The sequence below is a fragment of the Xyrauchen texanus genome, chromosome 4 (assembly GCF_025860055.1).
Source record: "Xyrauchen texanus isolate HMW12.3.18 chromosome 4, RBS_HiC_50CHRs, whole genome shotgun sequence".
Taxonomy (NCBI): Eukaryota; Metazoa; Chordata; class Actinopteri; order Cypriniformes; family Catostomidae; genus Xyrauchen; species Xyrauchen texanus.
In genome coordinates, this window is record NC_068279.1 from 8,960,274 (window position 1) to 8,978,934 (window position 18,661).

At 37.7% G+C, this 18,661-nt stretch overlaps 1 protein-coding gene across 1 annotated transcript in view; it reads left to right on the forward strand.

The window, feature by feature from the left end:
• Positions 1-18,348, forward strand: part of LOC127643109 (serine/arginine repetitive matrix protein 4-like) — a 67,377-nt gene extending 49,029 nt beyond the window's left edge. The window contains exons 7-13 of the mRNA XM_052125685.1: positions 4,473-4,547; positions 9,105-9,243; positions 12,060-12,388; positions 13,007-13,189; positions 13,678-13,782; positions 13,898-14,026; positions 15,415-18,348. Of these exons, the coding sequence (XP_051981645.1) occupies positions 4,473-4,547; positions 9,105-9,243; positions 12,060-12,388; positions 13,007-13,189; positions 13,678-13,782; positions 13,898-14,026; positions 15,415-15,664 (1,210 nt within the window). The 3' untranslated portion in view covers positions 15,665-18,348. The remainder of the gene's footprint in view (positions 1-4,472; positions 4,548-9,104; positions 9,244-12,059; positions 12,389-13,006; positions 13,190-13,677; positions 13,783-13,897; positions 14,027-15,414) is intronic.
• The last annotated feature ends 313 nt before the right edge of the window (positions 18,349-18,661 follow it).

The following is an 18,661-nucleotide window of genomic DNA, read 5'->3' on the forward strand; positions in this document are numbered from 1 at the left end:
AGACCCTGTTTACAGCTGGTAATAAGTCGCGTTTTGGATTATCCAATTCGCTAATGAACAGTGCTAAATATAGTGGCAAACAGGATGCAAAATGTTTTGTGATCGGATCACAAAAAACACCTACAGAGGTAGTCAAAATCCACATTGCATTTGAGGTTTAAAACGCCCTCCTGATGCATCCTGGATGGTAGCAAATCACCAACTCTCACGGTCAATCACCAGCCGAACAAATGTTAAAGCTTACGTGAGGATTTAAAAGGAAATAACCCAATATACTGTAGACCTGTATAGAATACAGGTCAATACATACCCAAAGACAGAACTTCACGACTCTTCCTCAGTGTGTCTGTCTGATTTGAAAATGCAGGGTGACAAGATGACAAGTATACACATCTGAAGCTGAACTAACAGAGGTACTCTTGCTTGAAATGTTGCGTTTGTGCTTAGATTAAATCTCAACTTCATCTGGGAAAAACAGCGCTCCAATTTTGTTTGCACTTTCTTTGTCTTTTATGACTTTTTTGCAGTTTATAATCATCCAGTAACACACTGATATAGAGATTGATATATGTCCTCATGAAACCAGATATGCTCTCCTCAAAATCCCAACACCATAATGAAAGAATGAAAGAATGAATGGACGTACCACAACAGCTGTTTACTTGATAACGGAAGTAATGCCCACATTTCTCGCTAAGCATCACGGGACGTAGGAAAAAGGTGGATAACTTTACACAGAAAAGGTTAGAAAGTGATTTTTTCACACTAAAATTATGTTACCACACATATTGTTTATGTCTTGTGGCCAAACCTTTGAAAATGTGATTATTTAAACGTTGAAAAATCCAATGTAAGTGCCTCACTGTAAGATTGATTTTGATTTGTTTAAAAGGAAAAGAAGGGGCAAGTAAAAATTAATTTTTGCGCTAATCAACATTATGACACAAAATATGCTGTTTTTTTATTTATTTATTTTTTATTTTTATTTTTTTGCTACTGTGACTGGAGTTTAATCTCTGATTGGGATTTAAATGGCAATGGTAAATCAAATAAAATGTATAAATATAATAAGAAAAGAACATTACATGTAATAAAAGTTCATTAATAAATTAAAAAATAATATGAAAAATGAAGTGCAAAGATGTCAAATTAATTATGTTTCTAAAGGTAAACATTACTTAAAATATCAGGGGGTACTTCAAGTAATTAATTTAGGTCAAAGGGGTTTGGATGACAAAAAAGTTTGGGAACCCCTACTCTAGAGGGTAAACGTCTAGGTTAATGAAACGTAGCCCTGGTTCCCTGAAAGGAGGGAATGAAATGTTATTTACATCGAATGATGACTAAGGCTACCTACAAAAGGCGAGGAGAAAGACGAGCTTGTCAGGACCTTCTTCGACTGAAACAGCGAGAGGATCTCAATCAACTTTTCAGCGGTAATCAGTATCGTGGCTGGAATAGGTAACGTCTCATTCCCTCCTTTCAGGAAAACGGGGATACTTTTCAGTAACCAAGACATTCCCTTTGAAGTCGGTCACTCGGCATTACTAATGTCGAATGACGACTGCGGGTCCCTCTAAAATAACGCCATAATAATGCCATCATATGGTAGCAAGCTCACAGACAGCCCATTTCCGCACCTGGCTGGGGAAGAGTTCGAGAGAGCGAGTGACACCTAGTGACACTGCCATAGATGAGGTTTAGCCAATCTTTTCCATAGAACTCACATCAGGTGAGGTGATGAACTGTTAGTGGGAGGACTGAATCACAGACTTTCAATCCTGGATATGAAAGGGTCTGCCTTCTGGGGCACTTTAAACCAAGCTAAGGAAGAGTTGAATATTCCCATATGATATCTAGAAAAAATTTGCCAGATAAATAATTGCCCTAACTGCCTTCATGAGGCAGATACATACTTGAGGACCCACTGTCCTGTATATATAAGATTATTGCTATAATTTACAGTCAATCTTTAGCAATCCTTCCTATTTGTATCAAACTATTCCGGGGAATATATCAAATGGTTTTATGCCATAAGTGCAGTAATTATACTGCATAACCAGTGGGAAGTGTTTTTACCCAAAGGATAATACTCTTCTATTTGGTTCAGAATAAAACATAAAACTATAGAAAGTTGTAACCAACAACCTTCATTTTTCAAGGCAATTGCTTTAATGCTACTCATTGTGATGAGAGCTCAAATTCCCTTCACCAAGAGCACCTGTGAAGACAGGGAGGAAACATCTAGATTGTAAAATCTAGTAATGTGTTTGGGGAAGCTCAGCCTGCTGCTTGGCAGATGCCTGACAATGACAGACCTTTTACACATGCCCAAGAGGAAGGCATGCCTCTTGTGGAGTGGGCTTTAATCCCCACAGGGCATTCCAAGCCCTGTGATTCATATATTTTAATAACATCTATGACCCTGGGGGCCTGGTAGCTCAGTGAGTATTGACACTGACTACCACCTCTGGATTCTCAGGTTCCAAACCAGGGTGTACTGCGTGACTTCAACCAGGTCTCCTAAGCAACCAAATTGGCCCAGTTGCTAGGAAGGATAGAGTCACATGGGGTAAACTCTTGTGGTCGTGATAAGTGGTTCTCGCTCTCAATGGGTACATGGTATGTTTTGCGTGATTAACAGAGTGTAACATGAGCCTCCACATGCGGAGTCTCCGCCGTGTCATGCACAACAAACCACGTGATAAGATGCATGGACTGACGGTCTCAGAAGTGGAGGCAACTGAGACTTGTCCTCCACCACCCAGATTGAGGTGAGTTAATGTACCACCACAAGGACCTACTAAGTAGTGGGAATTGGGCATTCAAAATTGGGAGAAAAGGGGATAAAAAAATATAATAACCTCTATGACCTACACACTTTTCTGGAGCAAGAGCCAGTAATAAAACATTTTTAAATGAGAGACCACATAGTTCCACTGTTTCCAGGCAGCTTCAAATGGAGAGCCATATAGAGCTTTTCAGCACCAAGAACAGCTCCCGTTCTGGGACTGTAAATCCGATACGCCTCACTCCCGTAGGAATTTCATAACAAGATCATGCTTCCTTATTGAAATGCCTTTAACCGAGGTGTGATCGCAGAAATAGCCACAAGAAACCTGCATCAATCACTCTTGAAGACTGTGAAGTATCACGTTCACCTAGCAGTCTGCTGGGTTTTCATTCTGTGATGCACACCAGTCTGAGAAGACTCACCATTTTTGCGTATACATGCGCCTGGTAGAAGGGGCTGTGGCTTCTGTGATGTGTCAAGCACTGTGTGCTACAATCCATCTTTCACCATGTTTCAGAAAAACGTATAGCTTCCACAGCTGTAGCAGACTTTTTGCAGAATTCGGCTTGCATCTCACGGAATGACGGCACCCACGGGGAACTGCTTGCATGAGAGAATACATACCAGTTCAGCTGAACTACAACATGCCTCGCCTTCCAAAGCCACTCCTCTGGGAATATGCTGTACAAAAACGAACCATCTGTCCAACAGAGAATTTCGCTGACATATTCAGCCCGTCTTTCTCCCAGCCTTTTATAGGCTCGCTGAGCATGGAGGCGGGACCGCAAAAGACATCTGCCAATCTGAATTGGCATGATTGAAAGCTATTCAGAGAGATCGGGGACTCGGGAGTGACCTGTCTTCATTCGACATAAGTAACGTCGAGTGACCGACTTGAAATGGAACTTCACCTACTATCTCTGCATCCCAGTCACCAAATCGTTTCCCAACAAGGGAAGAGATTCAAATAAATAAAAGGCCTGATTCCTAAGACAACATTTTCAATCAACTGTATATTTTCACTCATGTCCATTCTGATCTGGAACATCCATTTATTATCCATTCAATTCCAGATAAAGTCAATTCCCTTCCTTTTTTTACTTCTAATTTAATATTGTAAAATGGGTTGTGAGTGACCATTTATGTTGCTCAATAAGTTGATCTCTTATGATAATGTACAAATATATAAGCTGCTGTTTAAAGTGTATTAATTAAACTCAGTCCATTAAACATGTTCTACTCTTTGTTTAATTTAAAGTATGTTGGGCAACTGTATAAAATATTGTACTTTCATTTAAATCACTCAGCAATGTAATGTGAGTCTGTATTCAAGCGCTGAACATGTGAATAAACTGTCTACATTTCAGATGAATTAACAGTTTTACATGTGTCACATTAAATTATATAACTTCAGAGACACTCACATAAGAAGCTCTGACTCTTCTCTGTCATGTCATGTTTATTGTTTTATGGCACCATAATTACTATCGCTCCTTAATCTCTCTTCATCTATCTCTCTCTGTCACTTCCATAATAATGTGATTTAATTTAAGATAAACTATGTGTAATATACTGTAAATGTACAACTTTCAAGCCTTGGTGATGCTGTTTGAGTGCACAACAGCAGAGAAGGAGGGTAAAAAAGTAATATCTTAAATGTCTGTTGGTTACCTTTCAGGTCAAGGAGCCACTCTCATCGCAAACACAGACACCGGAAAGTAGAAATTAGAAGTTCTCCCTGCATGGAAATCAGGTATAGGTGTAACCATATGACTGAATATGTGGGAGAAGGCCAGTTTAAACATGCAACGTCTTTGTTTCTGTTGTAACCTCCATTCCCTGATAGAGGGAACGAGACATTGTGTCGATTTGGGAGCCCCAAACACCTCTGATCTTTGAGAAAAGGCCAGTGGGAATTGGCGAGTGGAATTTGCATACAACTACCCGGACATACAGATATAAGAGCTTCTCAGAGCATCTAAAACTCTGCATGCGATCCAAGCATGCACCAGACACAGCAACGACAAGGCTTTTCTGCCTCCTCCCGGAGCAGCTCTTTCAGGCTCACCACCTGATCCCTAAAAGGGGTTGTTGAAAGGAAAAATCTGACTGACAGACACACGCCCGCTTCCCTTTATACCCGTATGTCTGGGTGCGGGACATGCAAATTCTGTCTGCCAATTTCTTATTGGTCTTATCACAAGTTCAGAGGTACGCGAGGCTCCTTGTGTCACTTCATTTGAAGACCCCTTGTGTCACTTCATTTGACACAACGTCGATTGAGTGAATAAAGGGAAACTCTGGTTCCTAAAGTGGTCATGTCCAACACATATGTATCTTAAATTAACTTAATGAAGTATAGTTTGCATAATGTTCGGAGGGGTGAATCTTTTCTTGTACTTTTACTGAAAGAAGCCCGTTCTACTCAACAAGCCACGTTTTTCCCGTGCCACATTTTTACATGATTGATTAAATATCCCAGCATGCTCATCACTTATTTAAGTTAGCCTTTCTTCTCAAAAAACATGTTTCAACTATTGCAACACATTCAATGTTTTACGATAAGATACAGTGTGTGTTGAGGTCTAAGGAAGTCTGGCCTTTAAATGTATTAAATGGTTATTTATTCAGAACCTTTACATGAACTTTTTCAATGCAGGGATGGCAAATTCCTGCTTCAAAGTGATGGTGTTTTTGCAAAAATGTTTTGGTGTCAGGGTATTCAGGGCTTCATGCTGGCCAGTCAGGTGTTTTTATCTTATCTGCAGTGAGGGATCTGTGCCACTGTGGTGATGACTGATAAAGGTAGAGGTGACACAGAGGAAACTCTTTTATCTGCCTCTCACAGCTGATGCCCAACATTTGGCATGCAGATCAGTGAAAACTGGAAGGGGGATGACATTTGAGCTCTCGCCCTGTGGACATTTATGCCTCTGTGGAGTGGGTTGTGGGTGAAGGGGTTGAGGTGGAGATGGAGCACTGTTGGGAGGAGTAACAGGGAAATATTAAATTATGTTTCAGGTTTAAATGTGTGGTCTTTGATAGATGGTGTAAGTGAAGACTCTCTATAATCATACAGTAAAGATGTTATAAGGATAGTTCACCCAAAAATAAAAACATTATGGACTCATCCTCATGTTGTTCCAAACCTTTATGACTTACTGTAGTTTCTTCTGTCGAGCACAAAAGTGATGTAAGGACAGCCTCAGTCACCATTCACTTTCATTGCATCTTTGTTTTCCCATACAATGAAGTGAATGGTGACTCACTCTGCCTTACAACTTTGCTCCACAGAAGAAAGAAAATCATCCGATGACATGATAGTGTGTAAATGATGACAGAATTGTAAGTTCTGGGTGAGCTACTCCTTAAGTCCTCCTGATCTCAGATGCACAAACAGTTTTACAAATAAAAGTTAAGAAGTTTGAGTATAGTATGCTTCCTTATTAGGCAAATGCGTGTAGATTATGAGATAAAAAATTACTGGGTCAAAGACATTTTTTAGAACTAAATTTGGCATTACATGAAGACATCAAAGTAGACACATTTTCTTTTATGGATTAAATTGTCCCAAAACTCTCTGCCAGGTGTCACCACTCAACAAGGTGTGATTACTTCATTAGTCATTTATGCAAAAGCCCCTCTCATTCATTCATTACTGAACATATGCCTATTTGAGAGCAGAGAAGCGCAAGCTCAGGTTTCAAATTGAAATAATCTTAAGCAGGAGATGATTGCTTTTAAATCCCTAACTGATCTCTCCATTATTTGGAATTTCTTAGGGATATTCAGAGTGCAAAATCATTATAGAAAGCCATCGCTGTGAAGCTTAACGTGGTTTCAAGAGCTGAAAAGGCTCTAGTCAGGTCTTATCATAGGAACAATGGCCGTCAGTTCCTTCACCTGTGAATCCCCATTCACTTCTGAAAAACCATTACAGAAAATCTATGTCCTGAGCTTGTATAATTGGTGTGTTCTTTCATAGAAAACCATCTTATTCCACCTTTGGCTTGTACTGATCAGAGGAATTAGGTCATGGAAGACAAAACAGAGAACTGCATGTTGCCATTTTTTAAACAAATGGACATTAGTTGAATCTCACTGCTGGTGTTATTTCAGCAAAAGAATAATATTAAAGATACAGTTCACCCAAAGACAGATATTCAGTCATCATTTACTCACCACCATGTTTGTCTAACCCGTATGACTTTCTCTCATTAGTGGAAGATAAAAGGAGATTTTTTTCAGAATACCCTGGCCACTCTTGTCCATATAATGAAATTAAGCTGAGACTGGGGTGAAGCACCAACAATAACAGTTTCCAAATATTTTACTGGTATTTCTGCGCAAAAAGCAAGTCTTATTCAATATCCACCTGCAATCTAGTTTTAGCAGGCACAAATAGTGCTGAAATCAAGCTGTGTCTTTAATATTTCCTTTATATTATACTTGAATATATTAAGTCCTTTCTGCACAAACACGCCTCCTTTCTATGAAATAAAGCTCAGTATAGATTGTGCTTCATTCACAAAAATTGACCAATGCAATTTACATTGCGCTATTACCGCTAGATGAAATCTGTCAAATTAATATTATTTAAAAGAGATGATTGTGCATGTTTTTATTGATCGTGGCAGTTGCAATTTATAAGATAATGATACAATGGTGGAGAAGACCATTATAATCTGGCATATATGAAGATGTGTGGTGTATTCCGTCACACTTTCAGCATGTTAAAGGAATAGTTCACACAAAAATGAAAATTCTCTCATCATTTACTGAGGACTGAGTATACGCAGCCTCTGGCTCGATGTAATTGTGCTGGCATGTTCAAATGAAAGCAAAACCAAAGAAGCTTGTGAACAGCGTTCTGTTGTAAATGCACTTGCAGTTGTATCACGTCAGTTCTAACAGGAAAACTCGCAGACTTAAATTTCACTTAAGATGACATAATTTGATGAATATAAAACAGAAAAGTAATGTCTCTCTTTGGCGTAGGCCCCGTCTGGTGGTCAGACGAAGTTATACTCGGAACCGTCATATCCTGCCGGAGATAGGAGGCAGGGGCGAGGGGCCTACCCCCTTGCAGGACGGGACTCAACTGGTGGTGGTGGGGTGGTGGAGGTTGCCGTGTTAGCACACTGCAACAGCAATGATTGTGAGCAGACTTATAAAGCAATGGCTTACATGTGATTGGCTAGGAATTACCCAGCTAATGGTGCAATGTTGTGCCAACGTATTTACTTCACGCGAGAGGCTGTGTGAACTCAGTCCTCTCATGAAAGCGCATTGGAGATCGACTGGAAGGAATCAATTATAGTGAAAAGGACTTTAAAATGTATCTGTTTCTCATCCAAAGTGAGAGTATAGCTTTAGAAGATATTCATATTATCAATAGTCATAGGGATTACTTTTACTACGATTGTCGGTGCTTTTTGGAGCTTTAAAGTGCTGGTCACCATCTACATTATATGGACCTACAGAGCTGAGATATTCTTCTAAAAAATATATTTGTGTTCTACTAAAGAAAGGAAGTGAAACACATCTGGGATGGCATGAGGGTGAGTAAATGATGTGGGAATTTTCATTTTTGGGTGAACTAACCCTTTAAAGAGATGATTCAGTTGTCTGGATCACAGTTGTGGAGTGATGCTGTACTGTTCCGATAAAGTGTGCCAGATCGTAGTGGTCTGTTGCATCCACTCAGAACCAGATTGCGAGATCAGAATGGCTCCATGCAAACCGCCTTCAGCACAGATTTTGTGGCTGTGTTTGCACCAATGCATGATCTGCATAATTACTTCAGTGTATTGGGTGCAAATAATGCCTTTACCAGGCGCAATTCATTCTTAGTGAATTCCCCTCACAAACTTACAAACCTGCCTCTATTTCTATATAAAATAAATGGAATCTCAACCCCTAGCCTCACTCCCTCGGGGTTCCTCTTCAGTCTCACACATTCAGAGTGTGTCCACTCTGTGATTCAGACTGCTCCCGGTGGTGACATTCACCATATGCTAACCTGTGGAGGACTCACCTTTCCAGCTCACTGCCTAAATGCTGTAGATAGGGAAAACTGAGGCATAGCACTTCTAGATTCTACCTTTGCGGTCACACTTTTTGATTCCACATTGCAGTTTTATTACTACTGTTCTGAAAAGTGCTGTGAACATAATCTTGATAAAGTGAAATGGTATTACAGTAGTATGTGCAGTATGTTTAATGTGAATATGAATATATTAATTCCTTGACTTTAGTCTGTTTAAGATTGAGAGGACGGTAACTTTGATTATGTGCTTTGTGTTTATAGATATGAAGATTGTGAAAAGGCTGACTTCCACGATGGTGGGCATTCATCAGCTGATCACAGAGGCGATGCATGCAGTTCGGCAATCAAGCTGACCAATCAAATCTCCTCTAAGTGCTGCTGCCGCCTCTCTGAAAGCACTGTAAGTGTTTTTGATGGGTACCTGATGCGTTTATAGTGCCGAACTCTCTGCTCTGTTTAAGGCCCTTATGGAACAATTGATTTCTTTTGCCACTGATGCGTGTCAAGACAAATAGGGTTATTTTACACTTATCTGTCAGGCTAATGCATTTGAAAGTCAGCCAGTGCACATCTTTTCCCCCATGGAGAAACATTTATTGTAAATTATTTGACAATTTGCTTGTTGCTGAATTTTCTTTAATAATAACTTCTTTACAATAACTGTGGGTAGGATTGTGATCCATAGTTAAATGTAAGGTCATTATGTTTTTCATTCTCAGCGAATACATTTTACAGTCTCTTATTTTGCTTTATAAATAGGAAATATTGCATTTACACTTTAAATAGGAACACTAATCATTGTAGCAATGCCTTTGAGTGAGGTTACACTTTACAAAAAGGTTCCATTCGTTAACATTAGTAGGTATTATGGTATTATGAACTAACAATTAACAATATATAAGTTAATGTTAGTTAATAAAAATACAATTGTTTATTGCTAGTTCATTTTAGCTTGTAGTGCATTAACTAATGTTAACAAATACATAAATGTATTCGTACATGTTGAAATGAACGTTAACCAAGATAAATAAATAAATGCTGTAAAAGTATTGTTAATTGTTAGTTCATGTTGAAAAATGGAACTTTATTGTAAAGTGTTACTATTTATATTTGTGATATGCATTTTTTACTAACATCAGATTTGCATATTGCGCACATGCTTGACACGCAATTTGATCTTCCGTTTATAAACTTTGTAATGAGAGTGGTTTTCAAGTGATTTCCACTCCTAGTAATTATACTTGTTAAAACTGACATACAACCTCTTTACACTCTAAATACATGAGTTCAAAACATGAATGTTTACAGTGTCTAAAGGACAATTTCTTACATAAACAGTGAATGTTATCTTGACTAGTCTTAAAATGTCGTATCTGCAGTGTGCTACTTGAAGTGAGAGAATGGTAAAGAAACTCTTGTAACATTGTTTTCAAGTAATGGACACAATTACCAAAGTCTTTTGGGATTATTCATATTCACCAGAGTAACAGTGTCCCGGCAGGTAAATCGCATACAGTCACTAAAATAGTATACACTCATCATTTTCCTCAAATAATCCTTAAAGTTACACTAATTACATTATTAAGTGTTTAATCATTGCTAATATTTGGAATTTAAACACACAAAATTATGATTTAAGACCATCTTTGGCTAATAATATAGTAATTATTCCAAATAAACCACCAAAACATGAGGTAAACATTACTTTTCACGTTGTAAAACCAATTTTCTGTTTTTAATTATTTTTAGCATATGCATGGATCATTCATAGAACTGATTGGCCTTTTTTTCTTTTGTTGTTATATCTAAATACATATCTAAAGGTTCTAAAGAATTTCTACAAGGAAAATGTTCTTGACATCTAAAGAAAATGTCAAGACGTGTTGGACATAATTCTACAATGCTTTCACTGATGTTTTATTTTTTGAAGATTCCTTCGTCCTTAAATTATAATGTTGCTATAAACCTTTTTTGTGTGCAAGTCTCCCTTGAACACATTTCTAAAAGCATATTTTTGAGGTGTGTTTTATTTTTGTGTTGGCCCAGACATGGCCAGCTCTGCATTGGTTTCGTTCATATACTGAGGCTTGCAAAAAGCTTATTCCCTGGAGAATAAAATCTTCATAACCTTGCATAGCCTTCACATAAATATATAAATCTCACACTCCAATGCTAGAAAAGAAAATGATTTCAATAAGCACTGGGCTATTCAAAGTTTGCATTACACCAAAATCCATTTTTTTTGTTGTTTGTTTCATTGTGGCATACTTGAATTGTATTGAAACATAGCAGCAACTGTCTATTATCTTTAATAAAATAAATTACATTTATTTAAACTTTTATTTAAATTCCGTCCCACAAAAAAATTATAGGACAAGTACACAACAAAGGTAAAGAAAAAGGCACATGCCAGTATGTGGCAGAGTGGAGCTGGATTTAAAGAAGAGAGGGTTATTGTATTTTTCTTGCATTTTACAACTCTAACGATGCACTTATGTCACCCGCTCTTCCCTTTTTCTTTCACCTTACCTACTTAAGGAGGAAGTCTTGATTGGTAAGTCGACGCTATCCGCAGATTTAGGGACTTATTGTAGGCCGCTGGTGGACTGTAAAATCTCTTCCGACAGGGGACTGAAGCAGAAACATGTTCTTTTTGATTTTTATCAAGGATTTTAGCTAGTTAGAGTGATGGGAGTTAAATTATTTTGTCTGCAACCCTTTTCATATATTATTATTATTTTAACTTGTGCCCATTTTGTGATGTCTGTTCAGAGTCCTATAATGGAAAAATACTTTAAAATTGGGGATTTTGTTTCTGTTTTCTTTCCTCTCTCTCTCTCTCTCTCTCTCTCTCTCGTCTTACTTAAAAGTAGCTGGAAGTTTATTCACCAAGGTTCTTTTTCTCTCTTTTTTGATCTGGATGTTTCTTTAATTTGCCTATTTCATTAGCATTGGTTCATTGGTTAGTTTCTCTCTTCAATCTCTATTTCTTTCGTTTCTTTTGTAAGAGTTCTTGCTTTGTCTTCTCGTTTCTTTTAGAATTTCTCGCATGTGACAGATTTGCATGGCGTTTTTAAATCTCTTTCTGTTTCTGTCCCAATAAAATGAATTTCCTCTCAGTACTCTGTAGGGACATACATGCCTTATAAAGAGTACTCACACTGCATCACGCATGTAGCAAATTAAAAACGTTGTGTTTGTTTTGTCTACTTGCAGGTCTTACCATCACGTCCTTGGGTTGAGGGTTTAAACAAAATGGTGATTGTCAAGGACTCACTGTCCAATAAGGGCAAAGAACATGCAGATTACGATTCGGGAAATGACACGTCTTCTCCACCCTCAAGTAAAACTGGCATCACAAGGTCAAAGGTTGTTGGAAACAAAAAGGTATCATATCAAGAGTTGACATCTCCAATGAAGCTCAGACTAGCCGATGGGGACAATGCCTCAGATTCAGGAAATTCACTAACCAGCTATGACTCTCTGGGTAAACCGTTGCTGAGAGACAATACTTTACACAGCTCTGTCTTCAACAAGCTCAAAGGGTGAGGCTGTGTAATGTTATGCTTTGGCATACATTGGGGTTCAAAATTCTTAGTCCACATTTAAATCTGAGCTCTCCATTTTAAATCTGGAAATAAAAAAAAAAAAACTTTATTATCTAAAATTATTCAGAAATGTTTAAGACATTGAATATGTTAAATCCTTGGAACAAAAAATAAAGTTTCCATGCTTTGAACTGAAGCAAACAATATGCTCTTTGGAACATTCTCAAATCATGGGATAACATGGATTATCAGGTTTTGCGGAAAATTGAGGAGTCCATGCCAGCTCAATTGCATACTGCCATTGAAGCAAAATGGGAACATCCATGAAAATGTTTTACTGTAAATCATGTATTTCATTAGTGGTGTCAGACTTTTAAACCCACAGTATGTAATATTTTTCGATCTTCTCTCTGCAAAAAAAAAGCTTATGTGAATGTATCTTACATCAACTGCAATGTCTTGTTAAATTTATAATTTGTTATTCATCAAATACCGCACTCTTTCTTGCCATCTCTCTGCATATACAGTATGAATATTTCCTGGACAAGCTCTGTCGCTCACATTGTCACATTTTTAAAGTAGAAGACTAACATTATTTCCCTGTTATAATTGCAGTGAGGAAATGGGAAGATACTCTGATTTTGAGAAGACACCTCTGGGTCTTGGCCCTGATAGGAATCAGAGACCTTCTTATGATAGATATCAACATCGAACAAGATCCCGCAGCAGAAGCGCATCATCCCAAAGCAGATATTCAGGGCGCTATTCTAGAAGCCGATCTCGGTCCTCAGGGAGGAGGTGGGTCACAGAGCTGCTATGTTATAATTTCTCTTTGTCATGGAATATTTACATCTTTATTTCATTGTATTTATTTATTTTATTATTTTTGGTGCCTGTGTTATGATTTATTTGACAGTAGTAATATTGTTTTGTTGGGGCATAGCTAAAGATGGGTGTTACATGTTTTGTGCTCTTGTTGTGAACTTGGGAGAGTGGTGCAACTTTTTTTTTTTTTTGTGCTTCATGTGGTAACATCTAATTATTTGTTTTTATTCAATTCAACATATGAATTAACATAACTGAATCAACCTGACTACATAAGGTTACATCAGAAAGCTGGGGTTAGAACAAGCAGAAATAGCTCCTTAATGCAAAAAATGGCAGGTTACTACTTTTTTACAATGTAATGTAAATTACATTAAAATTAAGTAAAATTAAGTGAAAAAGCAAGATGATAACTTTCAGTTTGATTTCTGACAATACTATCTCCCTCTGATCCTTTATAGATCATATTCCCACTCATCCAGTTACTCACTGGATTCACGAAGAGACAGTCTGTCTAGTGCGAGCTGCTGCCACTGTCTAAGTTACACACGGTGCACAACAGACAGGTACATTTCAGCTGAAATTTGTAATTATATAAGATATACTAGGAAAAAGTTAATAAAACCTCTTACTGAGTGCATGCATGATCACATCACATCTCTTTCATGTGTGCATGAAAAGGTTTCGGGAGCGAAAGAGAAACTGCCGTTCCTGTGAGAGTAAAAAGCACAATAGGAGAAGACCTTGTTCCCCAATGAGAAAGAGAAGAAGAGATTCCCCCAGCCATCTCGAAGCTCGTAGGATAACAAGGTCTGTTCTTACAGAACTATCTAGCACTATAGCACAAACAACATCTTATAACCTATGAATCTGATAGTGGTACAAATCACGGATTAAATATTCCCTTTACTTACAGTAAAATAAGAAAATTGTATTACCAGTTTTTTCTTTTTAGTATGAACTTTGTCTCGGATGTTTTTCTCTAAAATTCGTTTGGAGAAATAAACATTTTGAGACAATTATTGGCATGCAGTAAGAGTATGGAGCTATACAATTTCAGTAATGTGGATAACATTGCTCAGATAATTTGGTCATGGAAGAATTTTATAAGAAATGTTTGAGTTCATATTAAAATGTCAGACTTGAATGCAAACTTTGGTATCTTGGCAAATCTGACCACAGGTTGAGACTTTGCTAAGCTCTCTTTTGAAACTCCAGAGACAACACATGAGATTATGGGAGCCTTTTTCTCTGGAGAAAAATCTGAGAAGCACGAGACTTAAACAGAAGTCTTCATTTGCTCTCAATTAAATCTCATTGCTGTCTAGAAGAAACAATTAAGATACTATAGAGACCTTCTTTGTCATTTTTCCTTCCTATGGTCCTGCAATCATTGGCTGTACGTTAAAAAGACAAATAAGATAATTCTGGGTTCAATACAAGTTTAGCTCAATCAAAATCATTTTTTGCATAAAACTGGTGGTGGTGTAGTGGTCTAAACCACATAACTGGTAAACTGGTAATCAGAAGGACGCTGGTTCGATCCCCACAACCACCACCATTGTGTCCTTGAGCAAGGCACTTAACTCCAGGTTGCTCTGGGGGGATTGTCCTTGTAAGAAGGGCTCTGTAAGTTGCTTTGGATAAAAGTGTCTGCCAAATCTAAATGTAAGTGAATGGGGCCAGTCCATAAACATTAAAATACACAACATTTTGTAAGTGTAGCCACAGGACATAAACATTATGTGTTAACATGTTAACTTAGCATGATAAAATCAGGGATTTACTGGTGTTGCAGCGTTTATCAGATTACAGGGTTTACTGCCATAATGTTGACATGACATCAAAGTTGTAATATTGGATATAACTTTACACTGATAAGGTTAGTAACCAATTTTATACCATATGTTTAATGTTTACATATTGTGACTATACTTTTGAAATACAGTGTATTTATGGACTGGCCTCATTCACTTCCATTGTAAGTGCCTTACTGTACAATAACTGTGATTTTTGCATTTTTTTAATAAACAAGGAAGGAGTTTATATTATTTTTGTGGTAATCAATATTATGCCAGAAATGCTGTCGATTGAGCTTAACTTGTATTGAACCTGGAATATTCCTTTAACTTAATGCCTTTCATTAATAACTCATTATTTGTATTCTCTCTGTATGCTTTACGTCCTGTCCTGCACAGTGCCAGAAAGAGACCCATCCCCTACTACCGTCCCAGCCCTTCTGTCAGCAGTCGATCCTCCAGTCTCCTCTCCTGGCGCCTGTTTTCTCTCAGCCGCAGTCGTTCGCGCAGTCGAAATAAAAGTCGCAGTCACACTTATTCCTCATACAGAAGCTACAGTCGCAGCTCATCATGGAACTCTTTAGATAGCAGAAGCAGTCGGAGTAGAAGCTATGACTCAATGGTGAGCTATAGCAGAGCCCGTCGCTAATTTACGACAAACCAGATGCTGGAATGCCAAGCTCCAGCACAAGCTTGGACTAGATATTACTGCAACAGGGAGCGAAATGGACCAGCACTGAGAACACGCTTTGCTTGGATATGGAACATCAGGTAGTGACAGGATCATCTGTTCGGTGTCAGATAAGACTGAAGCTTTCCATATTGTTGTGTACTAAACTGTGTGCTTTCATTCATCCCGCTCAAAGGAAAACTTGTCTATCAATCACAAAACCTGCTGTTGTGGAAAGGACAAAACCAGAGCTATCATAGAACTCTTCATACTCTTTTGAAATATTCTAAACAGTGAGTTTCTGCTATACCTTGTTTGCACAATGGTGTGAAGATATTCCTTTATCAGTTGTTGTAGATAAAAAGGACATGTCTTCGTGTGCTGGGTCGCTCACAAGGCGCTCATGACCTTATTGCTTCCATAACAGCTTTAACTGAGAGCAGCCACTTCTGTGTTTCACACACCTTTACTTTGAAAAATGTGCCATCCGAATTGGTCATACTAGAAAATACAAACACCATCAGACCAAATGCCAGATTTATTTATCTTCTGTTGAACAACTCAAATGTCATTGGCCGTGATGAGGATAATGAGGATAATGAGGATGATGATGATGATGATGATGATGATGATGATGATGATGATGGTGGACAATCAAAATGTGGCGGATGTGCTTCAGTGGTTGGAAGCCTTTTGTGGCCCAGCTGTCCATACTGTGTTACCAAATTCGTTCAACTGCATATTAATCTTGCAAACCTAAAGAAACAAGATTAAGTTATTTTCATCCATTGGATTCAAGGCTCCTTTCTGAGTGAGCAAACTTTGACCAACTGATATCAAGGTTAAAGCACTGGCGTATTTATTATTTTGTTGGCAATTACATATTTTTATTAGTATTGCTATTAACATGCCATTACGCCATTGCATGACCCTTGAGTAGCTTTAAGTTGTTTATTTTTTAATTATTTATTCACTTTTAATGCCTAGTCATTTGAATTTTATCTGTGATCATATTCATAGGGTCTGCAAATTTCTATATATTATTCAGATCATTATTTATAAGGTGAAACCTTTAATATTTATGAAGAAAACATTGAGTTTCCCATTATTTCTAAGTGGTTTCAATTAATTTATCATGCTCAAAATGCCAGTTAAAACACACATCCAGTCCTGCACTAATTAAGTCACACACTCTCTAAATCACTCACTTCACATAAACCATAGTGCTATTTATAAATGCAAATGTTTCATAAAGCATCGCTATTCTTTTCTGGCTGCATATCAGTGCAGATAAATCAAGAAACTATTACAGACTGGGAGGAACGAAGAAGGTTGTCATAAGAAATCAGTCAAAAAGGCAAGAACAAGGCTTTTTTAAAGGATCAAAGATGTGTATTTGGTGTGTGATACAGCTTGATGAAATGGCGTGCAAAAATCATCACACCTTCGTTTTGACCAGCATGATCACACGTGAAGTCGGCATGATGTTTCCGATAGTTTTGATACCATAGGATCGGCGACTGTATGCCGACGCATTCTTTTCAGACATGTTTGCAGTGGTTTCAATGTGTTTACCTTTCCACCTGGCGCGATTGTCTGGGCGTTGCTTCAGCTGTGTGTGAGACTAGGGTTCAAAGCCAGACAGTAACCGTGTTTGAATAATCAATGTTTCTGAGGTTTCACTTTTACCTCTAACACTGCTTTGGTTAAGGTAAGGTTTGGGTTTGGGTTGGGGGATAGAATCTATAAATATATGTTTTTCTCTTCATTGTATAACATCCTGTAAAGCTGAAAACAACTTGCTTCACTACTAGCTTTTGGCGACCTCTCCTGGACATAAATGGAGATCACACGTGCCTATATGCCCTACAACACTTACCGCTTTGTCCACTGGGGTGCAGTGTTTCAAAATTTCGGTTAACGTATACCGATTTTGACTAAAGAAAAGTCGGTCTACTCTTTCCGATTTCACTGTGAGATCAGGCTGTTTTGACAGACAATGGCAGGTTCTTTGTTTCTGTGTCCTAAAAATCTATTGGAGTACTTGTTAAATGAAGGCATGGTGATCTCTATGCACTGTACATTATTTGCTGTCTGACTGTTGTGAATCCTGACACTTGTACAGATAATTAGATGTAGATGTGGGGGTTGGGGGGGGGGTGCTTGAAGTGTATCACAGTGTTTTATCTTCTTGAATTCATCTTCTTCTCTTGTCTCGAACTGTAAATGAGTTTAGTGAATGATTATGTAAATCTGTCGTGTAAATATGCAAACATTTAGTGCGGCTATATGAGGCATGGGCTTTATTTATTGAGAAAGAGTAGTGGTCTGACTGTTTACAAAGCTGGATTTCAGATTTACATAATTTGCATTGCTGTTTTTTCCTGCTGGAAAAATTAATTAATAACATGGCATGTTGAAATTTTGCCATTAGTCTACCATTGAAATCTTGCAATTGCAAAAGTCCTTTGGATTGTTGCAATATCATGCAAGGCTTTTGACCAGGCATTCACTTGTATAATGCACAGAATAAGAGGTAAAGATATAATTTAGGTAAATATATTTGTCTTTAGCAGTTAAAAGTTTAATCCCTCAATATTCCCCCATTCTACAGCAGTGTATGTATACAATGATGTCTATGTGTACAAGAATATCAATGTCTCCTTTGCTCTACAAAATTAATAGTTCTTTGTGGTCTGAATCTGTAATAACATTCAAAAAATTCTAAATAAATTATTAATCTCATTAATTTACGCTTCTTTACGCTTCTTTAAAATGTTGTATTTGTTTAGACTGCTTTTTTTGGTATAATAAATAAGGGAGAGTGGGCAAAGTTAAGACACCATTTGTATCCAGAAAGCTGCACAAATTTTATGTGACACAATATTCAATAAGTGGGATTTTCTAGCTGTTTTTCTAGCTCTATGTGATTGAAAAGAGCACATGGGAATGTTGCAACGTGTTTTATGCTATAAA